Source organism: Brachypodium distachyon, chromosome 3, assembly GCF_000005505.3.
Source record: "Brachypodium distachyon strain Bd21 chromosome 3, Brachypodium_distachyon_v3.0, whole genome shotgun sequence".
Classification (NCBI taxonomy): Eukaryota; Viridiplantae; Streptophyta; class Magnoliopsida; order Poales; family Poaceae; genus Brachypodium; species Brachypodium distachyon.
Window position 1 is genome coordinate 21,917,979 of NC_016133.3, and position 27,963 is coordinate 21,945,941.

General features: G+C 48.3%; 2 protein-coding genes across 3 annotated transcripts; one reads left to right on the forward strand and one right to left on the reverse strand.

The window, feature by feature from the left end:
• The first annotated feature begins 3,883 nt into the window (after positions 1-3,883).
• Positions 3,884-7,531, forward strand: LOC100835731 (probable pre-mRNA-splicing factor ATP-dependent RNA helicase DEAH5). Its single transcript, XM_003571664.4, has one exon. It carries the CDS (start codon positions 3,996-3,998, stop codon positions 7,158-7,160), a length of 3,165 nt encoding a protein of 1,054 aa, XP_003571712.1. The 5' UTR covers positions 3,884-3,995; the 3' UTR covers positions 7,161-7,531.
• Positions 7,532-8,919: 1,388 nt separating this feature from the next.
• LOC100840946 lies at positions 8,920-10,557 on the reverse strand. 2 transcript variants are annotated; one of them, XM_010236349.3, is made up of 3 exons: positions 10,326-10,557; positions 9,703-9,770; positions 8,920-9,371 (listed from the first exon to the last, which is right to left on the reverse strand). In XM_010236349.3, the coding sequence occupies exons 1-3, from the start codon at positions 10,528-10,530 to the stop codon at positions 9,228-9,230; spliced, it is 417 nt and encodes a 138-aa protein (XP_010234651.2). In that variant the 5' UTR covers positions 10,531-10,557; the 3' UTR covers positions 8,920-9,227. The 2 variants fall into 2 exon arrangements, with proteins under 2 accessions (XP_010234651.2, XP_024317751.1); XM_024461983.1 differs by having other exon boundaries at positions 9,002-9,388.
• Positions 10,558-27,963: the final 17,406 nt, after the last annotated feature.

The window sequence follows — 27,963 nt, forward strand, 5'->3', positions numbered from 1 at the left end:
ATACAGTCAGCTATTGTTTATTCTGTACTTACAACAGTAAAAACAAGGTAATGACCCTGACACAAAACAGTCGATTTCATATAGTCGACTCAATTGAGTCGCAGCAGCTGCGTCACCTCAGTTGTTTATGCTTATTTGCATAACAGTAAGCCTCTTGGATTTAGTCCAAAAAGCCTGGAGCCGCACCAGCTGCGCTGCTCTGGTAAACCCATGCTCATTGCATGAAGATAAGCCCCATGGATCATTCCATCGAGTCTGAAATCTTACCAGCTGCGTATTTCAGCAAACCCATGCTCATTGCATGAAGATAAGACCTGAAAGTTCTCTATCGGGCCTGGAATCGTACCAACTACGTTATTCCAGTCGAATCCATACTCATTGTATGAAGGTAACTCCTAAAATTTAGGCCTGGATATGCATCGACTGCATCCTTTCGGTAATAATTCTCACTTAAGGGTCGCTCCCTACAACCATGTTCATTATATGAACATAAGACCCGTAGGTTTCCTATAGGGCCTGGAAGCGCACCAGTTACGTATGTCCAGTACAAGCAATCTTGACGAACGAGTCAAGTACTTAAAAACTGGAATTCGGCTCTATAAGACCCCAGCAGGCTAAGTCGAAATTCGCCAGTTGCCAGGTTCGAGCCCGGGGACTTGAATGCTGATGAAAGCTAGTGTTGTATTCACCCTAGAGCGATTAACTGGACTCAACTTCTTGAGTATCTAGGCATATTATGCATATATCCCAATGACTCCCACTCATCGCATTGTTCCGCTATCAAAATCATATTGTGAAACTGTTACCTCATAGCAGCATCGCTCACGTGGCGCCGAGTGGGTTCCACTAACATGTGGGACCCACACGTCAGTGACATAAACATCTTCTTTTCGAAATCCTCACCGCCTGACGACATTCCCGCCATCGTCGGCAACTTCGTCTAGAACGCCGATGATAAGGGGTGGCCCGATCTTCTCAGAGAGCAACGTGGATAACTTGTATGATCTTACAAATCTTCCAGCTGTTCACCCGTCGCTGCACGACGAACTTGCAACCCAATGGAAATTCACAGCACCACACACTTGCGCAGTAGTCCGCCGACCACAAGCGGTTTCGCAATCTTCCAATTCCCAGCGGAACGACAGATTATGCTCGAAATTTCGGTAGATAACAGACAGCCTATTGAAACGAATATGGTGTATAGGATTCCAGATGAATGCTTCTCGCAATCAACAAGAGTCTCGAAAATAGCTAAAACGTGGTCTTCCTAAACCTAGGCGTACCCCTTGTTTATATAGACGAGGAGTAGCCCAAACTCATTATAGACTGCGACTCAAACTCAAACTAGAATTCGACTCAAACTAGAATTCGACTCAGACTCAAACATGGACTCGCAGATCCGGGCGCTCCTTAGACGTGTCGAACTTGTCGTAGGCTGTCCTAGTGCACCTCATATTCATACTCGACTTGTGGTGCAACCTGGGCATATCATCCTTGTCATTGGTTGCCCCTTGCACACAAGACATTCTTCTAACTTGTATCCTTCATCTTCACTTTTGGTGCGCCTGCCTCCCTCTTTTCCCTCGCGCATATCTTGATGTTGGATATCAACACTTGAGGATCCGTACCCTCATCAGCCGACGTGCGTTGCACAAGGACCAGCCCTGCTCCGGGACGTACACAGCCGGCCACGGGATGAGGCCGAGGAGGTGAGCCTGGGTCTTTGGGATCGTGGGAGGAGGCGTGGGGCCACGGTCTGTGTGAAGAACATCTCGTCGCACATGGTGGGGATGAGGTCGTACTCCTGGTCGGTCTCCCGCACGTGCCGCATGGCAGCCTCGAACCACGAGCAGGCCATGGGCGACCCAGTTGGCACTTGTAGCGTCGTTGTCGCCATCCCCTTCTTCCCGCTCACGTCGGAGGAGGAGGACTCACTGCCCTGTGCTTGTTGTGCACCTGCGCCCGCATGGCATGGCACGAGCAGGAGCAGCAGATGGAGGCGATGAGCACTCACGGCCTGCCATCTGCCGCTGGTGCATGGCATTTGGGTCCTTTACTTGCAGGAGTAAAAGAGAGCACATTTTCTCCCTCCTCTGTTCCCCTCTCCTCCTCCCTGCTACAGCTTCAAGCTCCTCCTTCCCCGCCTCCTCTCTTCCTCCTCTCCGGAGGCTCTGCTGCCTGGAGAGGGAGGGGAGGGAGGTTGGCCTGGTCCTCCTTTTAGCTATGTACATTAAAGTTGTTGCCTTAGGGGCCTGCTCTGGATCGGTTCCATTGGATTTGAGGCTCTAGTGGAACCTTCGAAGAAATTTTCTTGCCACTCCTTTCTCCACCGAATCCTTCGGTTTTGAAGGTTGTGGTTCTATTTCTTCCTCTGATCTTTCCTAAATAAATTCCTCCCCTCAGATCTGGCGGTCCTTGGCTCGTTTCCCCTTTTACCTGAAGCTAGATCTATGTTTTCCCCTGTTATTTTCTGTGAGTATCCCTGCAAGTTGGTACTTCTTGATCTTCCGGATTTGATCCCCAAAAATCTTACTCTCCGGAGATCTTGCTCCGTGCATTTCGTCTCCTTGAAGTTCATGCAGACTGGTTGGGAGAGGGAACATGAAATCTTGGTGAATCCCACGGTTCCTTCTTTCCTCATCTACTTTGGTGATGTTCTTAATCTTTACCTCATGCACCGGTGTAGAGCTAGTCTTGGTATTCAGATCCACCCCATGGAAGGCTCTTGCTCCCCTCAACCTCCCATTCGGAGGCCTGCCAGTCGGTTTAGGGACAAGGCTTCCATGGTGTGGGATCGACGGTCGTGCAACGTTCATTGGCTGGAGATTTCTGCCCGTTCTAGGGGTGATGCTGCTTGCCCTGTTTGGGCCCTTTGTTGTGGCGTGGCAGAAGCTCATCAAAGATTATTGGCTTCGTCTGCATCTCTTTCCTCTGATTCTGCGGAGGCAGTTCGTCCCAGAGGATCTCCTGCTCGCTGTTGGTGTCCAGCGGCATGCCCTGCCTTTCGGCGGTGCAAATCTCAGTCAGCGACAGGACTGTGGCTGGGACACGTGTGCGCCCGATGGGTGGAGTTGGACGCGTGTTTGTTTCTTTGCCTGCGAGCAAGCCGTGTGTCCTTGGACTTGAATGTAATATTTCCATTTCTTTGAGTCCTTTTTTTTATCGGGTTGTACTGTGTGGGCTCTCTGGGCCCACTTGTGTTTAATATAATGCAGGGAACTTTAAAAAAAACTTGAGGAGTAAAAAGGAGTCATCATGGCATTAATGGCCACCGGTGCATGCTGCTATTAATTTGTCTAGAATTGCACAACCGCAACGAAAGGGAGAGGCCGACAACGTGATTTGAGGGTAGAGGAGGAGGAGTAGGGAGGAAGAAAATGTTTGTGTTAGTGATGTGTGGGTTCTACATGTCAGTGGGACCCACTCGGTTCCATGTGAGCAATCCCGACTTTAGAAACCTTGTTTTATCTGCTACATATTAGGATTAGTCTCGCAAAAAAATACTGGGACTAGAGAGCACGGGGTGCCCAATTTCAGGGATTTTGAGATCAGGATTTCATATAATCGACCTCTAAAAGGATCAGGTTTAAAATAGATTTAACTCATATTTTTTAGATTTATGGCCGGGAGATGCGAGACAGTAACACGCATCTGCTAGAGATGTTTCTTGGACGTGTAAGTCTGCGGTTGGCATGGTGGATTATCATAATTCCGTTTTTTCACCCGCTTCGTTATTTTGGCTGTGTTTGGCTAACTAACTTTTCCCTATTTTCATGTATGATAGTAGATTTATTTTTTAAACCGTCCAGAATTGGGTCACCGCCACTTGACACGGTGCACACGGTAGACTTCACAGCTCACAAACCGACTTCTCCTGGAAGACATTTGGCCCTTGGGTTCTCTGGTAAAGAAAAACAGGGATTTACGCCGACTTCCACGATTTGTTCTACCTGGGCGACGACGCGAAATCCAATTACACCCAAACTGCGGCGGCCATGGCCAGCGAAGGGATCCGGCGGCTCACTCAGCTTTCTCTCGTCTCCAAGGTCTGCTCGGAGCTGGAGGCCCACCTCGGGAACGGAGAGCGCGATCTCGCCGAGTTCATCGTCCACCTCGGCCGCGCCTCCCCCTCCGTCGCCGATTTGGACGCCAAGCTCAAGGCCCACGGCTGCGAGGTACCGGACTACCTCGCCCGCACCCTCCACACCGTCATCCACGCCATCCCCGCCGACCCTTCCGCCCCCCAAAACCCCAGCTCCAGTACCAGGAGTTTTGGGGACAAAGAGGGGGAGGAGGAGGAGAAGGATGGCGATCCTGAACTCTACCAGGTGTTCCACGGGAGGGTCATCCGGGTGGTTGACACGGGGTGCTTCGTCCGGCTCGACGGCGCGGGCGGCCGCGAGGGTTTCGTCCACGTCTCCCGTTTGCCCGGCGGCTGCGTCTCCGTGAAGCGCGGTCAGGAGGTGTTTGTCAAGGTCATCTCCGTGCAGTGGGGCAATCTGGAATTCTCAATGCGGGACGTTGATCAGGATACCGGAAGGGAGCTCCCGCCAATGCTGACCGATGTGCCAAAGGCAAATCCAAAGCCTGGTCGTGCTGGAGCCTCTGGGAAGAACGGGATTGGGCTGTCCGGAATTGTGATTCCTGAGGAGCACGGTGCTGGCTCTGCACGAAGAAGGCCAGTCAGGCGGATGAGCTCTCCAGAGAGGTGGGAGCTGAAACAGCTGCTTGCTTCGGGGGTTATGAAGGACCACCCTTTGTTCGATCAGGATGATGAGAATATACATTACCAGGAAGAAGAAGTGGAGGAGGAGCTTGAGATTGAGCTTAATGAAGATGAGCCGGCATTCTTATGTGGACAGGGTCGGTCCTTGATTGAATTGTCTCCAGTGAGGATTTCCAATAACCCTGAGGGGTCGCTAAGCCGAGCCGCGTCACTGCAGACTGCACTTGTCAAGGAGCGTCGTGATATTCGGAGCCAGGAACACAGAGCACTTCTTGACTCCATCCCTAAAGATCTGAATCGACCATGGGAGGATCCTGTGCCTGATGCAGGTGGGCGGTATCTTGCTCATGAACTGAGGGGAATTGGGCTATCAGCACAGTGCATGCCAGAGTGGAAGAAAGAGGCTTATGGGAAGACTGTAATGTTTGGGAAGAGATCGAGAATTCCAATACAGGAGCAGAGGCAGAGCCTTCCAATTTATAGGCTGAAGAAAGAACTCATCGAAGCTGTTCATCGCAATCAAGTTTTGGTGGTTATCGGTGAGACGGGATCAGGCAAAACTACCCAGGTTACGCAGTATCTTGCTGAGGCAGGCTATACAACAGGAGGGAAAATTGCGTGTACGCAGCCTCGGAGGGTTGCTGCAGAGTCAGTTGCAAAGCGAGTAGCAGAAGAGTTTGGTTGTCGATTGGGAGAGGAAGTTGGTTATTCTATACGCTTTGATGATAACACTGGACCTGGTACGGTCATCAAGTATATGACAGACGGCATGCTCCTACGGGAGATTATGATAGACAGCAATCTCTCTTCTTATTCTGTGGTCATGCTTGATGAGGCACACGAGAGGACCATATATACGGACATTCTCTTTGGCATGCTAAAGCAGCTAATTAGGCGTAGAACTGATCTTAAGTTAATTGTCACATCTGCCACTCTTGATGCAGAGAAATTCTCTGGATATTTTTTCGATTGCAACATTTTAACAATTCCTGGAAGAACGTATCCTGTGGAGATACTATATGCAAAAGAGGCAGAGAGCGATTACATGGATGCTGCACTGATCACAGTGTTGCAGATCCATCTGAGTGAACCTGAAGGTGATATCCTCTTGTTCTTGACTGGTCAGGAAGAGATTGATCATGCATGTAACTCTCTTCATGAGAGGATGAAGTTGCTGGGTAAGGATGTACCCGATTTGCTAATCAATCCAGTGTATAGTGCTCTTCCTACTGAAATGCAATCGAAGATCTTTGAACCTGCTCCTCCGGGTAAGAGGAAGGTGATTGTGGCCACCAACATAGCAGAAGCATCTATTACAATAGATGGAATATGTTATGTTGTTGACCCAGGCTTTGCAAAACTTAATGTGTATAATCCGAAACGAGGACTCGATTCACTGGTTATCACTCCAATCTCACAGGCGTCAGCTAAGCAAAGAGCAGGGCGTGCTGGGCGTACAGGCCCAGGCAAGTGTTACCGTCTGTACACTGAAAGTGCCTATCGTAATGAAATGCCGCCCACAACAACGCCAGAAATCCAGAGGATTAATTTGGGATGGACAGTTCTTAATATGAAGGCAATGGGGATAAATGAACTAGTGTCATTTGACTTCATGGACCCTCCAGCACCTCAAGCTCTCATCTCTGCTATGGAACAGTTGTACAGCCTTGGTGCCTTAGATGAAGAAGGCCTGCTTACCAAACTCGGAAGAAAGATGGCTGAATTTCCCCAAGAACCACCACTTTCAAAGATGCTTCTTGCCAGTGTGGACCTCGGATGCAGTGATGAAATAGTTACCATCATTGCAATGGTCCAAACTGGAAATGTATTCTATCGGCCAAGGGAAAAACAAGCTCAAGCGGATCGTAGAAGGGGAAATTTTTTCCAGCCAGAAGGGGATCACATCACATTACTCACTGTGTATCAGGCATGGAAGGCAAAGCAGTTTTCGGGACCATGGTGTTTTGAGAATTTTCTTCAGATAACATCACTAAGGAGAGCACAGGATGTGAGGAAACAGCTTCTTGAGATCATGGACAGGCATAAGCTTGACGTTGTATCTGCTGGCAATGATCTCATGAAGGTAAGAAAAGCCATCACTGCAGGCTTCTTCTTCAACGCTGCCAGGAAAGATCCCCAGGAAGGATACAGGACCATTGCTGATCATCAGCAGGTGTATATCCACCCAAGCAGCGCGCTCTTTCATCAGCAGCCAGAGTGGGTGATTTACAATGAAATTGTCATGACCACAAAAGAATACATGAGGGAGGTCACAGCCATTAACCCTTCGTGGCTCGTCGAGTTGGCCCCGAGGTTCTACAGATCTGTGGACTCAACGAAGATGAGTAAGCGGAAGCGGCAGGAAAGAATCGAGCCTCTGTATGACAGATATGATGAGCCCAATTCATGGCGCCTCAGCAAGCGCCGTGGGTAATTTTTGTCAATTCACAAATGTACTCAGTCCTTGCCATCTGAACTGCAATCGAGGCTGGGGTGCTCCTTCAAGTGTAAATACATAGAAAATGATAGCTGTGTAGCAAATATTCGCATGTGCATATAGCTTTCGTTGCTGGAATTTGGAAGTGTTATGATCTGAATTCGTTTAAGAATGCAGATAATATGTCCCAATGACGTAAATAGTCGCATGTGCATGTAGAGGGTGCGAAGTGAAGTTTGACTGACCACTATGCATTGCTATATTTCACCTTGGCGTTAGTTGATAGGTGACCCGGAAAGTATACATATCTTTTTGAGCAAGCTGAAATGTCCATTGTCGTAATATAAATGTTTCTCTATGAGGCTGAAGGACCTGTGGGCTGAATGTGAATGAGCATGAATATTGGTCTAACGAGTTCAAGGTCCAGGGGGCCATCGTAGTTGTGTTGGTAACTCCTGTTTTATGTACTAATAGTTAGGTGCCCGTGCGTTGCTAGGGAACATAAATCATTGCCAACTCATCTATTTTTGCTCATATCATGCAAATGCTGGAGTGCTTTCTGCTCATCTACCTCCATTCCGACAACTTCATCTAGGACGATTATCAGTCAAAATCTCGCCTGCTCTTTAAAGAAGTCGACCGTTGAGCTAACATAATTACTTTGATCATACTCTTGCAAATAACCGGAACCACTTTGATAATACATTCACCCACAGTATGTACAACTTAAAAATAGAAACTTAATTTGGTGTACCAAAAAACAAGAAAAACAAACGGTATTTATAAAAGCCCCGTATATTTTCACTTGCTTGACCTCCTTTTGACCCGGCATTATTTTCCCCCAAATATAATTACCAAAACAAAACAAAACAAAACTGGAAGGTGTCCCCATCACAATATGCTAAAATTTGAAAGGAAAACAAGAGATTTTGCACTAAGGCTGTGCTAGGGCTGAGTCAAAATCTCGCCTACTCTTTAAAGAAGTCGACTGTTGAGCTAACATAATTACTTTGATCATACTCTTGCAAATAACCGGAACCACTTTGATAATACATTCACCCACAGTATGTACAACTTAAAAATAGAAATTTAATTTGGTGTAACAAAAAAACAAGAAAAACAAACGGTATTTATAAAAGCCCCGTATATTTTCACTTGCTTGACCTCCTTTTGACCCGGCATTATTTCCCCCCAAATATAATTACCAAAACAAAACAAAACTGGAAGGTGTCCCCATCACAATATGCTAAAACTTGAAAGGAAAACAAGAGATTTTGCACTAAGGCTTTGCTAGGGCTGTCATCAACATCAGTATTGCCAGGACAAAAGAAGTTCAAATAATCATGAGGCTCATATCTAATAGCAATTTTCATATGACATAAAACATCACAATATGGCATCGCTCCAATTAAAAATATAATTGAACAAAATCAAAATTTAGGATCAGATTTGGCCATCTGTAAAGAAAGTAATTAGGGGGGAAATTGGGAGATGAACTTGGTAGCTTAGTTAAGGATCTGTTGTTGTGATGTCCTTCAGACGTTTAGAATCAAGGGAAGAATCAAGAAACTATATATACTCCTTGCATGCTCTAACAGCCTGCATTTCCTCTCCACTATGATGCTGAAACCTACTAACATAGTTTATATAATGTCGATGCTCTTCTCCAGTAATGCAGTATTTAAGCAACTATTTATTGCTATTATACCAACTCAAGGCGAAAAAGGAAATGAGTTGTTAAGATAGTTAAATCCCATTAGACCAACATGTTTGTAAGTTAGCAACTCGATCAACCAAACATAAAGGTAGATCATGTACACAATAAGCTCACCCAAAAATTTCCAAAAGCAGGGAAACCTATGCTTTATCAGGAGATTTAAGAATCTGAGCATGACAAAAATTGAGATCGATTACCCTAGAACATGTACACAACACAACAGCAGCAGCAGAATTTATTGATTACCCTGACCGACCACACGGATGGCTTTCCTTCAATCAAGAAGTCCTTATTTCTTGTTGTCTGATAGTAATACAGATAGAAACACTGCCGCGAACGAACAACTGTTACATAGGTAGGTGAGGTAGTTGATGAATTCGACCGCTGATGGCGCCTCTGGTGATGGCGTCCTTGACGATCTTGTCCCGGTGGTTATTGCTCGCCGTGCAGATCAGAGCGCCGCTCACAACACCGCCGATCAGAGCATTTTTCTACTAGTTAGCACCAGCTGTTAAATATCTAAAGTGAGTAAAATAATCTTCAGATTGACTCTAATGTTAGCTAGTCTTGCATAATCTAGGAACAAAGCATCAAGATGTATGAGATGCTACACAACAGTGGTCTGATCTTCTCATGTACTAATGTTCAGCAAACAATAATATCTGAATCTTGCATGATCCAAAAATCTTAGCCAGATAACAAAAGGATCTACATTTCAAGTGGGCAGAAAGTATTGTTAACCTGTGACCATAAGGCAGTTAGGAAGATACATTTTCCTTCACATAAAGAAACACAAAAGATTCATTTTCTGAGAATTCTTACCCAGTCAGAGCAACCGCGGATCCTTTGCAATCCGCAATCCATGCCTACATAAACTACAGCAACAGTACCTGCAGATTAGTCAGAAAAATGATCAGAATCTGTAGGCGGACAAAAGAAGAACTGATGAATTATTATTAATTATTCACAAAAAGGAAGAATTTCACATCTCCTGGCCTCTTCATGCAGAGGATGCACACATCCATGGAGCAGATGAATGACTGATGCCATTGACAAATGCATTTGTTTGTCCGAGCCAAAAAAAAAATGTCCACTTGTAGTCATCAATAAAAGCTTTAACCAATTATAGCAGCAGTTCTGGTTGCATGTTGGTTCTTTCTTGTACCAATTGCTTCAGCTAGCTATCGATAGCAAAATAAGTCTAGATCTTCATCTCCTTGTTCACTGAGAACAGTATGCAATGCAAATACCCCAATGCAAATATAGCCTTAAAAGGTACATTGTTCACTGAGAACAATTATTATTTTTAGGTCAATGCAAATACAATTATCTCTGCAGTTACCCCAATGCTTAATCTCTGTACAAACAACAATCAAAGTTTAACAACTCAGATGCACACTCCAGTGTTGGAATCTAGAAAGTAGCATATGGGGGAGAAATCATACCAGTTTTACTTCTGCTAGACCGCCTAAAAGTGGCCCATCTGCAAGGCTCCGCTAGCTCCGGCGGATGACGGTAGCCCTTCATGGCTCTTCTTGAGGAGGATAGGCGCTCAGGAGGTTGGTGGCGGACATCCACTGTGGCATCTCGGCCTAGTTGCGTCGGCGGATGGAGGGCCAATGCGAGAATGGGCGGTGGGCCGCGCGCCATATGCCATGAACGGGACGGCGGGCTATGGCAGGGCCGGCCAAGTTGTAACATCCCAATTTTTCAGAACCCTTCATATGCATTGCATTTCATAAACATCATGTCACCTTTGCATTTAATCATTTTTAAAATCCTAAAGTTTAACTCAGAAAAACCCATTAACAAAAGTACTTTTATTTGAATCTGGCTTTCATCATACTTTTGGTTAATTGCATTTTAACCCATGAGGATTTTGGCATAAAAATGGGTTTAATGCATTTATAATGTACCCCATATCTTGGTATTTGAATTGGATTTGAAACACTAAATATTTTAATAGTTAAAAAGCCCTAAAGGCTAGTTTATAAGCAAAAGTATTTTTAAATATTTTATTTTGAGAGAATTCTTGTCCCAAAAGTTGAATCATATGAAAATATGATTTTACAATTTTTGTTGCATTTTATTTGGATTGAATTGGAGCTTTGAATCAAAATTTGTATTCAAAAACAGGAAATGGAAAAAGAAAAGGAAAAAAAAAGAAAAGAGAACAAACGGCCGGCCCGGCCAAATGGGCCGAACCGGCCCACTTACCTCCGCGCAACCGAACCAGGCCGCAGCCCCGCCCACGCGCGTGCCAAGCCGCTGTCGCTGACAGGCGGGCCCCGCCTTTCCTCCAACCGCTAGCCCGAAGAGTCCGGCCACGACCCGAGTCCGCGACGCGCACGTCTCCACCCGATTTCTCCGCACACACGACTCCATATTCGAAGCCTTCCGCGTCAGGTTGAAGCTCTCGACCTCCTCTTCCTTTCCCCCCAACTGCTCTCGCTCGATTACGCGTCAGAACTTCTCCAATTTTTCGCCGTCCTTCGCCACTGCCGCCGCCGTCTCGAGCCCGTCGCCAACAAACCCCGGAGAGGTAGCCGCCGCCGCCTACCCCTTTCTCCTCCTATCTCTCTGGCGCAACTTTTGACACGATTCTTTTTGTTTTTGGAGCTCGGCCACGGCCGTCATCCTATCTCCCACGGCCGTCGTCCGCCCGAAGCTCCGCCGCCGCCGCCATCTTCCGGTCGTCCTAGCCGCCGTCTCCGCCGTCCCCGAGTCAAGCCAACAACACGGGAAGCTTTGCCTAGACGAGACGCACCTTTCCCGCCGTTTCCCGAGCCTGCAGCCTCGCCGGACCGCCGCGCCGCCGTCTCCTGTCATCACCGGAGTTCGCCGGAACCCTAGCGCCGCCGCCGGTAAGTCCGGATCCACCCCGTCCGTTCGATCTAGATCGACGGTTAAGATTAGATCACTTATCAAACCGGTACCGGCCAATAGAATCGCGCCACGTGTCGCCCATTAAAAATAAAAACAAATCCCGGCCAGAATTAAATGGTAGCTTTGCAGAAAAGCCCCTGGAATTTCAAATCATCATATCTTTTAAACCGTTTGACCAAATTAAAAGTTCTATACCTTTCTAGAATCCTCACAACATGTAGAATATTTTGTCCTAGTTTAATTTTGACTTTGAACAACTTTAAAAGAACCAAATTGTAGAATGCTTAATTATGGTTTAAAATTCATATGAATTGTTTCAAACTAGTTTTGAACATGTCAGCATGTTGAAAAATGTTTTGAGTATACTCTCTGTCCATTAGGACCAGAAGGGAAATTATTTTGTAAATAATATTGCCACACCAAAGTGATCTTACTCCATGCCTTATAAAAGATCAATTAAACTTTTATTAAATCACACCTTTGTTTCATACAAAGTAATTACTTCCTTATTAGTGTATAAATCTGTCCAAACCTTTTGTGAAGCTCTTTAAAACAGAAGCTAAACTTGTTAAGTTTAGAACCAACCTAAGTGTGCATCTTCATGACTATTGCATCATGTCATGTTTTTGTATTGAATAGCATGTTTATGTGTGTGTGTATTCTTTTATTTTAGATTGTGTGGAGTGTGAACCCTGTTGTTGCGAAGAGTGCGAGAACTACCACAACTTTGGACAAGGTAAGCTCACTTTGATCATCTCCCAAATATTTTTACTATGCACTAGTTGCTTTGTTAGTTGCATTAGGAATATTGATTGTATCTCTATGCTAGCTATAAATCCCAGGTAGTATAGTTTTTACCTTGCCATTACCTTGCTACCAAATTGCCATCACTCGTAGTTGATTGCTATGCTATGCTAGTATCGTGGGGGAAATTAATACATCGTGATAATATTGTGGTTATGGAGAAAAGCTGAGTTTTACTTAGAGTATGACAAAACAACTTAATTGTTAATGAACCATCCTGGGTGGGCTGCTTTGAGATTTTGGATGTTATGCGACGTCAGGTCCATGTCTATGGGTCCATTTCTATGAGTTGACTCGCCATGTCTATGGGAGCGCTTGCGTCGCAAAATGTGGGATGCCACCCGGGGTAACTAGAGACTGGACTAGTTTCCTGTTTAGTAACTTCCAGTACAACCACATGGTAATATGGGCTCTGCCAAGATTGAGTAAGCTATTTGAACATGGGCCTGAGGTGATCGTGATGATGCAGCCGTGTAGGTCGGAGCGGGTCCCTCGGTATGGGTCTGGGGGATTACTTCTGAAAGGCTTGTAATCGAAGCTGTTGCTACTCTACCGTGAGGACAGCAAGGGATTAACACGTCGATATATTGTGGGTAAAGTGTACAACCTCTCGAGAGTGTCAAACTAAGTACTTAGCCGTGTCCCCGGTCATGGACATTTATGAGCAGCTAGATTAGGGAACTACAAGGAAAGTCTCACTCACTCTAATTTCATAAATTAAAATGAATGGTTTGAACTTGGGTTTAGGAGCATTGATGTGTCTACTCAATGTCTTTAGTTTAATAAGAGCATGGGTGTGTCTACCCCATGTCCAATAGTGATAAAATTATTTGATTAAAATGATAGGACTAAACGATTAAGCTTTTATGGAAATAGCCTGAACTCCACCTTGCCAGATTATGCATGTACTTGGTAGGTTCTGATATAACTATTAGTGATCTTGCCAATACATTCAATGTATTGACCCTAGTGGTTGCATCGTTTGATGATGCTGGAAGATCTGACGAAGAGTGAGGGTACGTTTTTGCCTTGGGGTTACGGGCCTACATTCCAACATGCTCTCACCGTGGTGTTGATGTAGCCCTTGTATCTTTTGCTTTCCGCTGTTGAACAATTGTTTTTTTTTTGAGTTAACCCAAGTGGTTATGCCAGTTTGTAAGTATTCTTAAATTCTGGATATTGTGTTGTAATACTTGAGACCTTTGTTATATGATATTACATTTTGAAACTGTGTGTGCTAGTGAGTCGATCTAGGGACTAGCACTAAAAGCACAGAGATCGAACCCTTGTACGGGGGCGGTTGCTTCACAAGTGGGCGTGCCGATGGGGAATCGAGGGGGCGCGGGGAAGGAGGCAGGATTGGGAGGGTGCGCTGCGGGGAGGCGGAGTGTCGTCGCACGGGGCTCCGACACCGGGGGCGTGCTGGCACACCCCTTTTAGGTTCGGCAGGGGCGTCGGGGACCGCTCCGGCGATCGCCGGCGTGGCCGATGGCGTACGTGACCTGCGAAGAGGTGCACCCAGAATGCATGCAAGATAGGGACACATGCACGCACTTTTTACCCAAGTTCGGCCCACCCGGAGGTGTAAAACCCTACGTCCTGCTTGTCTGAGCTCGTATTACCACTAAACCAAGTGTTTACAGGTTGCCGGGCGAGTTCCCGGGTACTCTCTCCTTTCGGCTAAGTGTTCCTTGCTATTCTCTGCTAACGCTAGAGGCTAACTGTGAGCCGATCGAACTGAACTGAATTTGAACCAACCCTTTGACCGTTGGCGGGGGTCCTCCTTTTATAGCCAAGGGCATGAATTACAAGTGGCGAGCAGGGAGATAGGGCAACTCCCCCTCGATGCGCTGGTATGCATGCATGAGCGCCAACTCCTCTTCTAGGGGTCTAAGGTCTAAGGACTAGCTCTGGACAGCCACTGTTTACCTGACTAGACGGGTAACTTCCCTCATGTCGGCTCATTTAATGCGTCGTGCGCCTCACTCCTCGCCCTGGTGGGACTGTGCGCTGGATACCTGACGCGCGCCCACATGGCGCCGTTGCTCTGCTTGCCTGGCCCCGCCCTCACGACGGGAGCCTGTGCTCGGGAACCCCTCCTCCCGGCAAGTGACTTCCCGGGAGGCGGCCAGGCGGGAATATTCCCCGAAGCCCCGCTAGCCCTTCCGGGCTGGTGGCTTGCCGGGCAGCCCGTTAGCCGCCGCCCGGGATGATGTCCTCTCGGGAACTTAGTGACGCGACCCACGCGTCGCGCAGCGGTGGTACCCCGGGTACCACTGGTGCGACACGGAGGAACGCTGTCGGAAGGCAAGCTGCGGACATCGGTGGCTCAGATCCAGGCACGGAAGCACACTGTGAACCCAAACTCCCGAATCCCAACGCTGCTCCGCCAAGATGGCCACCACGCCGCCGCCACCATGCCGCTCCCAGCGACCTCCACCATGGAACCAGCGCCGCTCGTCGACCTGCAGCCCCAACGGACTGCCTGCGGCCGGATCTGGATGCCACGGAACGACGAAGGAGGTGCGGCACGGCAACGGAGGTGGGTGGCGGGGCAGGCGCATTGTGCAGTACGGTTCTGAAGAGGGGATGCGGGGCTAATTGCGGAAGAACGCTAATCGCGGGATTTGTTTTCGGTTGGCATGTTTCGGTTCGATTGTGCCCTCGTGGAAGGAGGTGACGGACGTACCACCAACTGTAAATTAAGGAGTAGTAAAGAAATAATGTACACGTCTACCTACGTGAATTTGCTGTCGCTGAATGGTTGCAACCAATATTGGTTCATTGCGACACTTTATTCCTCCCAAGAAATGCTCACCTTGCTGCAAAGTTGCTGGTTGTGTGTGGGTGCCACCTCTGAACATGCATGTAGGTCTACGATTTACCCATTGTATTGACTGTCTTGCGACGTCTCTTACGGACGAACACGCAAGAGATAAGAGATTGCAAGTTTGAGACATCTCTGTCTCTTGTACACGCCCTAAGGTTCGGTGAACAACGTGCTGTGTTTCAGGGTGCGCCGGCTTACAATAGCAACGATGATATGCTACTGACTCTGAGTCAGCTCCGGTTGCTGCATCACCGTATGCGCAGAACTCAAGAATCTCAGAGCTCATTGCCTTACCAACTTCGTGGCCAGAAGTTGGAAAATAATAGAGCCTGTTCAGAATGCAGGATATCCACATGAACATCTGATCTGCTGTAGTAATATGGAAGAAACAATGCCTACAACTAAATACGGAGTAGTACTAAGAAAAAAGAGAAATTTAATCTATATTAAATTGGAGTTGGCGGTGACCATACCGGCGTCGCGGTACGTCACTTCACCGAAATTACGAATTTGCCACCGTTGTCCCAACGCGTCTTTTAATCCTGGCTCCCGCGGTCCTCAAGCGCAGAAAAAAAAGAAAAAAAATAACAACAGAGCCCTCCTCGCTTCTCCTCTCCTACGAATCTCACCCCCATCGGATCCGGATCTCGCCCGCACCCGCTGCCGCTCTTGGTCGCCTCTGGCGGCGTCCATGTGCGGAAGGCGGCTGCGGACCCACGGCCCCGTCGCGTGCCCCGACCGCCGCCTCCACCGGCTCGTGTGCACCATCGAGCTTGAGGACGGGATGGCGGTGGCCTCACGCCAGGCAGCAGGGACCGCGTCGGCGCGAGCCATCGGTGGCCCTCCCGAAGGGCAGTGGCGCGCAGCGACCAGTGGCCGGACGCGATGTGTGGGCGGCACGCGGGCACGGCGAACGAGCGGACAAGGTTGTGAGAGGGCGCAGGCGGGCGGCAAACAGGTGTCGTGGTGGTGTCATGACAGATGCCATAGAATGGCTTAAGTTGGGGCTGATGGACGATGGAGGATCCAGAGGAGGGATGGCGTAGTGAAGCTACACACAATGTATGAAGACACGGTGTTTACCCAGGTTCAGAACCCTCTTGTATTGATAAAGCTCCTACTCCTGGTTAACTTGTATTACCCGAGATACAAGAGAGCTACAATGGTGCTCCTTTAACTGTATTGAGAGGAAGAAGAAGAAGAAGAAGAAGAAGTAATCTGTGTCTAATGAGGGAACCCCACTCACAGGAGGGGTGAAGCCTCTATTTATAGGCTAAGGAAGTTACTCTGACAGATGGGGCAAGGGGAAACCCTAACCACTCCTAGGCCCGCCGGGTCTACCCGTGGTCCCCTCCGGATTGTACGGGAGGGGACAATGCAGCTTTGTGCTTTTCGTACTGTGAGACAGCGCGCACTGTAGCCATGCCCCGGCTATCGTCACTGTCCTTCTACGGCGCGTCACTGTGCAGTCGTCTGACATGACGACGTGAGCAACGATTGCTTTTCTGTCATCAAAGGAGCGTAGCTTTACTTTAGAACGTAAGATCGGGATAAGACTGTTGGTATATCCCGGCTCCAGTCGAGATAAAATAGCTTTTGCTTGTCCTGCAATCACATGAGACAAGATAACGATGCCGGCATACTTTTGGTATGCCGGCCTGTTAGAAAGTCGGCTTATGAGTGCCGGTCTATTCATTTATGCCGGCCCTTCTTTCGCTTAGCCGGCCATTATGTGTCGTCATGACCCTACCCAGAGTCATTCCGCCGACACTAGTCCCCGAAGCTGTGGTGGTCCGGCAGGAATTGATGTCGGGCCACGACAGTTTCCCATACCTTAAACCACTCAGCGGTAAGGAGGATTCGACCAGGTAGAATGCCGGCATGATCTCCACCTTTCTCGGCCCAGATTCAGCACTGCAGACATTCTTAGTGGGCGCAGCACCTTTAGTCTTGAATCAGGATCATTTTGTTTAATCTCGGACAACGCGAGAAGTTATTACTCCGCCGACATCTTCGCCACATGTCGCATTTACTCTGCGCGTCATTTTATTAAAGGGAAGATAAGGCTTGTGACACCGTTGGCACACCTTTTGAGGCAAGCGTGTCATCCCATCGGAGAGAAGAACATGCATGCCATTAAGAGCGGAGTTTCGAATTCCGTTAGTTGCCGTATCTCCTCATGACTCAGCGAGATTCACTGCGCCACGCCGCGCACTAACCACGCGCGTGCCGTTAATGGGGGAAACTGCCCCCATAATTGCTGTGCCATTTATCCGTTGGCCACGGAGATCATGGGCGCGTAAGATCCGCGGCCCACGATTACCCCCCGGCTATAAATAGAGGGGACGGGGTGAAAGCGTTATCACTTTCCCCCGAAACCCTAGCTTCCTCGCGCTGCTGCTCCCAATCGCTTAGAACTTCTCGCCGTCGACCTCCGCCCCACTGTGCTTTCGCCGCCGCCGATGCCCGAGCTCACCCCCGTTTGCTCGTGCCTACACTTCCGTCGCTCCCTCCTTGCTTGCTCGCGCCTCGCGCCGCTGCTTTCTCACCGGAGCAGATCCAGATCTAACCTTCTGCCATGGCTTCCTCCTCCCAAGACTTCGCCGCCGTCGACCCCGCCGCCCAGTACGCCAAAGAAGACGGAGTGTCGGAGCGTGCCTGATGGGAGGGCTCCGACGTCTCCAAGGCCGACATCGACTAGCTCCACCGTTCTCGCCGCATCCCGGCGGAAGTGGAGTGCCGGATTCCCGATGACGAGGTCGTGCCGACACCTGGACCTGGTGACTACGTAGTGTTTGTATCTCATTTCGAGCATGGCTTTGGTCTCCTGGCAAGTGATTTTGTGCGCCAATTCTTTGACCATTTTGGCCTCCAGCCTCATCATTTCCCGGATAACGCCGTTCTCACTTTGTCGGCTTTCATCACCTGTTGTGAAAGCTATCTCGGCTTCTGGTCTTCTGTTGACCTCTGGGCCAACTATTTTATGTTCTGGCCCCAGGTCTTTCCTGAAAAGGACAATACCGGTGCGCCCAAGCCTATGACTCAGTGCGGGGCCGCCACCGTCATTCCCCGCCGAGGCTCTATCTTCCCTCGTATCCAGGGTCTTGAGTCCTGTAAGAAATGGCTCAAGACCTTTTTCTATGTCAGAAACACCTCCGACGTCGACATGATCAATCGGCCGGAATTCGGAATCGGCCCGCCGGAGCTAAAGAAGAATTGGAAGTATGATCGGAAGGAGTCCCTCCCGGAGATCAACGAGATCCATGCCGGCATCATCGGGCTCAAAGAGAACGAGATGACTGCTGATGACTTGCTGGCAACATTCGTGTTCCGGCGGGTTTCCCCGCTGTAGCGACGGACGCACAAGCTTTGCTCCCACAGCGGCCGGCAGGACCCAAACCGGGTCTCGACGGTCAGCCAGGACAAGGCCAAGGTTCAGCGCCGAGTTAAGGCGATTGCCAAGACTAGCTTGGGAGACAACTGGACTTGGGGCATGACACCCTTCAGCCGGAAACATCTCACGCCCGCTGTAAGTTCTCGACAACTTGTTCTTGCAATACTTCTCTGGCATAACTTTATGTCGGCCCTTAACCCATATTGCTTTATCTCGACCTAACTTTTTATCCTTTGCGTAGAAATTCACCCTACAACACAATGAGGATGGGCATGAGCCGGATAAGCGCTTTGGCGCTGATCGCGTGGATATCGACAGGGAAGATCCGGATTCTAAGGATCATATGTCGATTCCTCATGCCGGCCCAGACGTGCCATAGGTGAGAACCTCTGTTCCCGACATCATTGATGTCGAAATCATTACTTCATGGGTAGATAACTTGTTAACTTTTATCCCCTTGTACTTATGCTCACTTTTTGTCCGGGACTAGCTGACCTGGATGAGCTGGCTCCTGCCGCGGCTCCCGTGTCGGGGGGGGGGGGGGGGGGGGTGATAAGCGAGCCGCCGACACAGATCTTCCGAAAAAGATGAAGCGAAAGAAAACTGCCAGCCGGCTTCCCAATCATGTCACAAAGAACGTCGTAGAGAGGCAAAAGTATAGTTTTAGTCATCCATGACGTCTTTGCTCATGACGATATTTCATTTTCGTCACAGGGTCGCATGGCAATTCGGCTTTGGACAAACCCATGACGTTTTGACGAAAACCGTCATAGATCTATGACAAAATAATTGTGCGTCATAAAGAAAACGTCATGGACCACCGGCTCAGACATTCTCTGAGTCAAGATACTTCTCATTCGAAGTACAAGTCGCTAAAATGCCAAAGTCTGCACTATGCAACTGGCTCAACAGCAAAATGAGTTCATTCTTTAAGGGAAAAGTCCCTAGTCAAGTCTTCCACTCAACTAGGCACTTGGGGCCTACTGACGTGGTTATAACTAATCACGTACTCGACTCGAGTATACCCGGTACAGTCCAGTTGGGTGCTCACAAGGAAGTCTACTACGACTCCAGGAGTCTACATGTCAAATCTTGCGACTCAAGACAAGGAATATTAATTAGAGTATATCTTCTCATTGTAACCAACTTGGACTCTACCTTAGACTTGGGTTCCTGAATATATAAAGAACCAGGAGGGGGACCCAAGAGGACACGCCCAACTTAGATACAAATCGCCTAGACGCACTCGTCGACTCTGTGCATCTAGACTCTGCGGCACCCCATTATAATCGACTCAGCAATACATATCCGACAAGCAGGACGTAGGGGTATTTCCTCATCGAGGGCCCTGAACCTGGGTAAATCGTGTCCCATGTGTCCTTGTTAGCCGACGAGTTCGTCAACACACACTCGAAATCTTTCCTTGATACAAGTCCATCAATATGGACATTGTCGAAGTCACATCTTCGTCAAGGACTTCAGGTAGACCGCAGCTCTTGCAACTCGATCTTGCAGCAATGCAAGGGTATAACCCTTGTCACTGTTCGACCAGAAGGCTGGAGTCATCGAACCAGATCGTGTTGTAGCATCAAGATGACTTTTCACACGTTCCGCTTCAACATATGGTTCTGGCATCATATCTGCGAAAGGAAGTACATCCAAATCAGCCCAAGAATAAGTTGATACAACGTTTTCAAACAGATGGACAAGTAGTTACCTCGCAAGTCAGAGCTTAGCTTCACTGACGAGGAAATGACCCTTCGAGTCCTAACCTTCGGTATACCTGCTACAACCTAACAGGGGGCCCACACGAAGGGCCACTATAATCCGTGAAGTCCAACTACCTCGGCTTGCGACTCAAGATAAGAATAGATAATTAAGAAAACCAAATCAGAGTTTATCTCCAATTGTAACCGACCAGAACTCTAGATCCGAGACCTAGCCTCCTATATAAAGGACTAGGAGAGAGAGCCGAGGAAGATCCTATTCTCGGTTAGACAGAGCCAGACAGATCTCATCTCTCGTCTTAGACGTAGGGGTATTACCTTCCGAAAGCCCTGAATCTGGGTAAATCGTGTCCCCCTTGTTCTTGTTAGCCGACGGAATCATCAACACACACCCGTGCTCTTCCTACTCGAAAACCCTCTAGTTTGGATATGCCGAGGTAGTCCTTCGTCATTGGCGCCGACCGTGAGGAATACGTGTGTGGATTCACTATTTCGACGGGCTCAATCATCATCAACTGGCAACATCCGACGAGCAGATCGCCGCCACAATACCATACGCGCGTCTACATCAACAAAATATCTACTACTACATCAACGGCGGTGCAGATCCGATTGGTCACGTCAACTCCATCGACCAGCGAGCTGTCCCGTGGCTCGCGTTCATCGTCAACAGGAAAGAAGAAGCGGCTGATTACAGTACAAACCGATCTACCAACGAAGTGCAGCTGATGGCCTCGGTGAAGCCGTCATCACCGACAGCTCGTCAACTCGATCAACTCAGAAAAATTCAAGGCTTCGGCCGAAGGAGTAAACGGCGGCAGATTGATTGTGGTGTGGCCGAGTCGCTGCCACGGCGTCCCAGGTCTCGACGAAACAGAAGCAACGAAGCGGTCAGCGAAAAAGCTATACTCGGAAACCACCCCCGCCATCCACGAGCGGAAGCCAAATTTCGACCTCATACCAATCTGTTATTCGTTGGGATCGAGGCCGGCTCGCCTCCCGTACGGCTGCGTACAACAGAAGGTTTTCAACCGGATCGATCGGATCATGCAACGCAGATGAGCCCAGAACGCCGAGGCCTGCTCAAACCGGCCTGCGGCTGCACGCCCGTGAGACCCAGCTGATTAAACCCGAAGGAAAGAAGTCCTCCAACGCGTGGTTGGTCCCAGCAAAGAAAGAAGCTTCTAAAAAGAAAAAAGAAAATAAGATGGAGCTGCGTACATGCACATGTCGGCTTCAGGTCGAAGATCGAGTCCAAAATCAATCAGGGTCAAAGCCACAAGGAAAAAAGCATCTTGCTGACCACGCATGCAGAAAGTAGCCAACGTTTCAAGAGAAGAAATTAAGAAGAACCGAAACAAGCAATCCGGCGAATCGACTTCACCAGCCCGAACAGCAACCACGGAATTTATCTGTTATCTGCGTTGATTCGCGACTCTAACGGCGATCACGCGTCTGGTCCACCGCCGCGTCCACTCCGTCCGCGCCGCGTCGATTCCATCCGACCGAGCGTCCGACGCGACCGTCCACGCCACGACAACTTCATCCGACCTAGCGTCGGCTCCCTCCGCATCGTCGACTCCCTCCGCATCTCGACTCCATCTGCTACATGGACTCTGTCCGCCGAATCGACCTCCGCTCCTCGACTCCGTCCGCCGCGCCGATGCTTTCCGTCACGCGATTCCGTCCGACCATGTGTCCGATGTGACTCTGCAGCACCGTTGGCTCTGTCCGCCGCCTTGTGGCTCCGTCAGCAGGCGCACCCGATACTCGGGGCTGCGCCATATAGGACACAATGCCTTTGGCCGGGGATTCGCACCACAGGCCAAATTGCCTCAGCCACACTGACGCTCGGGGCTGCGCACCGCAAGTGAAACGACTTACGTCGCACCCAACACTCGGGAGCTGCGCCGTGCAAAGTTACACTGCTACAGTTACATCCTGCAGATAAGTATTGTTATTTATTTGCTAATTTCGAACATGACACGTTCTGATCAAACAGCTAAAACTCCATCGACTACGAATAGTTGACCTTCTTCGGTTACGACGACTTGATGCACTTCCGAGTCCTCGTAGTCGAAACACCTTCGACTCCACGTGCTAACAAACATGCCGCCTGAGTAGCTGATTCTGCCTCCGAAGTCGAATCCATGAACTCCAACCCAGTTGCAGCCCAACTGACAGGTTGGCATGACACAGAGACAACGGGCGTCAGGCTAACGAAAGGACCTGCGTACGAGATAGCAAGTCAAGTTCGATCAAATAACAAAATCATTGTTAAATTAATAATCTAATGCTGTATTTTACAAGGATAGAGTACTTCTCAATTGTTTTGCAATGACTGCAGTTTACATCAAGTCAGGCACGAAGGCCATGAAGATTTGAGCCTACGCTCGAGTACCAGTAGTCGAACATAGCCTCGGGGGCTACTCCCACCGGGAGTGCTCATCGCGCTTGTCTGACTCGCCGCCCTCCGACTCGCCGCTTTGTCGACGCCATCTGCGCCGTGTCGACTTCGTCCGTCCCAGCGTCCGACGCGACTCTGCCATCACGCCGACTACGACTACTTGATATGTCGCCCGCGGCTTCAAGTCTCTACCCGAGTCTACGACTCGGCTAGACACTCGGGAGCTACTCCCACCGTGTAACATCCCATAATTTTAAACCTTTTCATATGCATTGCATTCATGAGTATCATGCCACATTTGCATTTTTGGACCATGTTTTGAATTCCAAAAAGGCTTTGAAAAGAGTTTTCTCCATTTTTAAACCTTAGTCTTTTTACCCATTTGAGTTTTAGGATTTTAAAACCAATAAGGTTTTGAGCATAAAAGAGGTTTATTGCATTATTAAGCTACCCCATATTTTTGCTGTTTAAATTTGGGTACAAAAACTATTGGTTTTATTATTTATAAAGCCCGAAAGGCAATCTTATAAGCAAAACTATTTTTAAATATTTTATTTTGAGGGGTAATTAATCCCAAAAGTTGAATCATATTGTAATACGATTTTACAAATTTTCTGGGATTTATTTGAATTGATTTGGAGTTCAAAATCAAAAGTTATAAGGGAAAAACAGAAAATGAAAAAGGGAAAAGAAAAAGAAAAAAAAAGAGAAGAAGGAAAACGGACCGACCCAACTGGGCCGGCCCACTTACCTCGCGCGACCACAGCCCAGCCCGCACGTGCGCGCCCGAGCCGCTGACAGGCGGGCCCCGCCTGTCAGACTCGTCTTCTCTAGAAGGCAAGCCCGCGGAATCCCCGCGCTTAACGGCCGCGCGCCATCGCCGGGATTCTTCACTTCCCGTGCTCCTCGCGAGTTGCCCTGCGCGTCCCTATAAAGCCCCGGACCCCCTCTCTCTATTCCCCCTTCTCGCCGTCCCTATTGCGCCCCCAAGCCGTCGAAATTTCTCGCAGGACTTTGCTTCTGCCGCTGCCAAGTCTTGCACGTCGCCGGCGACCGAATAGATAATCGACGCCGCCGCTTCCCCTCTCCTTTGTGTTGTTTGTGACGCGCTCCGTTTTGTTTATGGTGCCCCGCAGCCCCGACCTCGCCGTCGACCGAAGCACCGTCGTCGCCGCCGCCTACCGAAGGAGCTAGACGACGCCCCCAGCCACCCCAAGGAGGACCGGCTCCGCCTTCTTCTCCGCCGCGCCGAGGCGCACCGCCTGCGCCTTTTCCCGAAGTTGAGGACCACCGGAGCCGCCCGCGCCGCCACTTCCCGAGCCGCCGCCGCCGACGCGCCCTCGCCGGAACCCTAGCGCCACCGCCGGTAAGCCCCGGTTGAATCTCCGCCGTCCGATCTAGAACCGACGCCCAAGATTAGATCACTTACTCCCCGAACCGGTATCCAATCTCGGCCGTCCATCGTCACTTAATTTGAATCTAACGGCCCATGTTTTATTCCCACCCGAACCGGTACCAGCCAATGAAAATCCGCCATGTGTCACTCATTTAATAAAACATTTTACCCCAACCGAATTTAAATGGCAATCTTACAGAAAACCCCCTAGAACTTCAAATGCTCATATCTTTTAATCCATTTGGCCAAATTTGATGTTCTACACCTTTTTGGAAAGCTCTCGGCCTGTAGAATATTTTGGCATAATTTAATATTAAATTTGAATAATCTAAACCCAGTCAAATTATAGAAAGGCTTTTAATGCCATTTAATTCATATCTTTTGTTTTAAGAATCCGTTTTACTTGAAACCAGTGCCCAAAAATTTGGCTTAATGTTCTCTGTTCATTGGGACAGAAAAATAATTTTTTTTATTTAATTAGTTGGCTGTTGCTAAGAACAGCCAATAAAACCTTGTTTTAGGCTTTTAAAACCTTTTTGTAAACCTTGCTTTTAACTTGTAGTTTTCAAATTAATTTGTTTAATCCTTTTGACCAGAGGATTAATTTAGTGAGTATGTGAAACTGAAACCTTTCTTGTCGAATAAAATAAACCAAATCATGTCACATGCTTGCATTGCATCATAGCATACTTTCTTTTGTCGTGTTGTCAATTTTTTGTTTATGTATGTGTATGCTTGTTTATTTTAGTTTACTATGAGAGCGAACCGTGCGATTGTGACGAGTGTTTGAACTCCAACTGCTATCAAGGCAAGTTCACTTTGACCATGATCCTATTATTTTAATATGCATTGTTAGAATTATTATTGTACCTATGCTAGCTATGATTCTCCTAGTAGTATAGGATACTCTTGCCATGTCCTTACCACCAATTGCCATCGTAGGTAGTCAAATGCTATGTTATGTTACTATACGTGGGTGGTTTCATTACAATGTGATATTATTGTCATTATGAAGTTTATGTTTTCCTAGTGTATGGCAAAACAAGTAATTTAATGAACCATCCTGGGTGGGCTGCTTTGAGTAATTGAGATGTATGCGGCGTCAGGTCCATTTCTATGGGTCCATTTCTATGACTCGTCTCTCCATGTCTATGGGAGCGCCTGCGTCGCAAATGTGGAATGCCACCCGGGGTAACCAGAGACTGGACTAGTTTCCTACTTAGTAGCTTCCAGTACAACTAGATGCTAATATGGGCTCTGGCTTGATGGAGTAAGAAATATGAACCTGGATCCGAGGTGACATCGGTATGTAGCAGTGTAGGTGGGGCGCGTCCCTCAGGTGGTCTGGGGGATTATGTTCTGAAAATTCTTATAATCGATGCCGTTGCTACTCTACCCTGAGGACAGCAAGAGATTAGCAGGTGGTCTGGGGGATTATGTTCTGAAAATTCTTGTAATCGATGCCGTTGCTACTACCCTGAGGACAGCAAGAGATTAGCACGTCGATTTCTTTTGGGGAATGTGTACAACCTCTCGAGAGTGTCAAACTAAGTACTTAGCCATATCCCCGGTTACGGACATTTATGAGCGACTAGATTTGGGAGCTGTAAGGAAGGTCTCACTCATTCTAGTTTCTTAATAAAATAAATGGTTTGAACCTGGGTAGGAGCATTGATGTGTCTACTCAATGTCCACTAGTTTAATAGGAGCATGGGTGTGTCTACCCCATGTCCAATAGTGATAAAACTATTTGTTTAAAAATGATAGGATGAAACATTGATGCTTTTATGCGATTAGCCAAACCCCACCTAGCCAAAATATGCATGTACTTGGTAGGTCCTTTTATAACCTCTGGTGAACTTGCCAATACATTCAATGTATTGACCACGTAGTGGCTGCAATTAACAATCCAGGTGGATCAGACGACGAGTGAGGTTCGTCGTTATTTGTTTGGGTCACGTGTTTACATTCCAACATGCTCTCAACTTGGAGTAGTTGTGGCTCATTTGCTTTACCTTTCCGATGCTAAGTTTTTTTGGAACTCTATTTTGTTATGCTGACCCAAGAGGTCATGCAAGGTTGTAAGTACTCTTAAATTCTGAATGAACGCGATGTAATAAAGTACTTTGACCTTTGTATCTCGATATTTCATCTTGAAACTGTGTGTGCTGGTGAGTCGATCCGGGGACTAGCACTATAAGCACAGAGATCAAACCCTATACGGGGGCGGTCTCTTCACACCGGGAACGCTGACCGCGCACCCGGGTACTTCGGCTGCATCACCCTTCGGGTCCATGGATCCCGCCACCCTTCGGGTCCGCCGGCTACACCATCCTTCGGGTCCTCAACAGAGTCGACCAGAATTATCTGCGCCAACAGTCGACAGAGCCCAAGTCTAGTCCGCTCCTTGATAAGCCTCACTCTCCGATACGAACTCAGAATCACACCCGACAATGGGTATTTTACAGTTTTCCCGGGTCGCACAGACTGCGAAACAGACCTGAAGCCACGTTCATAACGTGAAGGTAAGACCCGATGGCTTCCATCGGGCCTGGAAATTAGCACCGTCTGGCAATTCCAGTTTATCCATGCCCGCAGCATGATGAAGATCCCGACGGACGCATCGGTTGATCATCCCACGGTACTGGATTTCGAGTCTGTAAAGCCCCCGGCAGGTTTGACTCGCATACCACCAGTTATCCAAGCTCGAACCTGGAGACTCGAGTGCTGATGTATGCTAACAAAGTTTTTGTCCCGGTGCAATTAACTGGACTTGACCAGTCATGTATTCCAGGCGTGTTATGCAACCATCCCACAAAGCTTTTCTGAATTCCGTTGAAATTATCCAATGTCTTTGAGACATAGCTCAACGCACTTCCGAGTCAAGCAAACTGATTTCAGCTCGACACTTTGCTGAGTCTACAACTTTTGTTTCTTGAGTCCCTACTCGAGCCTATGACTCGACCAAGCACTTAGGGGCTAACTAACGAGGGAATGACCCTTCGAGTCCTCACCTAATAGGGGGCCCACACGACTCAAGATAAGAATACATAATTAAGGAAACCAAATCAGGGTTTATCTCTAATTGTAACCGACCCGGACTCTAGACATGTCCCAAACGGATATGCATAACCTCAAGGGCATCGGAAGAATCCATCCCTTCCCACGGGGACGCCACTGTTAATCAGCAGGACAAATCCTTCACCTTGGTTATTACCCTCGAGTCCGCACTCGACTATTTATGGTCAACTGCGTCCTCGGGGGCTACTCCCACCGGGAGTACTCGAAGTCCGGTTTGAATTTACCTTTGGGAAGTCAGAGTTCGACTCGGAGTCAGCAAACAGGTCGTATTGTTTTATTCCCAAAAGGGAAAAATTTCACCAAGGTTTACAAAGATATTAAATTACAATCTTGAGTCCGATCGCCACTGCACACAGTCGCAACCGAACTCGGGGGCTACTCCCATCGTGAGCGTCGCGCACCCGGTAGAACATTTTCTACATTCAGAAGCACATTGCTATCTACTACGACGGGAGGTGGGTCCCTCCTTTGCTGCTTCCCACTGCCGGATCATGTGTAGGGTTGCCGTCTGTCCTGCTTCCAGGAACGACCCTATACCATGGTTGAGAGCAGTCGGCA

Excerpts from the sequence above, each read along its gene's own strand:
- LOC100835731 (XM_003571664.4), top strand. The coding sequence starts at position 3,996 with ATGGCCAGCGAAGGGATCCGGCGGCTCACTCAGCTTTCTCTCGTCTCC.
- LOC100840946 (XM_010236349.3), bottom strand. The coding sequence starts at position 10,530 with ATGGCGCGCGGCCCACCGCCCATTCTCGCATTGGCCCTCCATCCGCCG. Across the intron at positions 9,771-10,325 it reads GTCTAGCAGAAGTAAAACTG|GTACTGTTGCTGTAGTTTAT; the intron begins GTATGATTTCTC and ends ACTAATCTGCAG. Across the intron at positions 9,372-9,702 it reads TCCGCGGTTGCTCTGACTGG|AAAAATGCTCTGATCGGCGG; the intron begins GTAAGAATTCTC and ends GCTAACTAGTAG.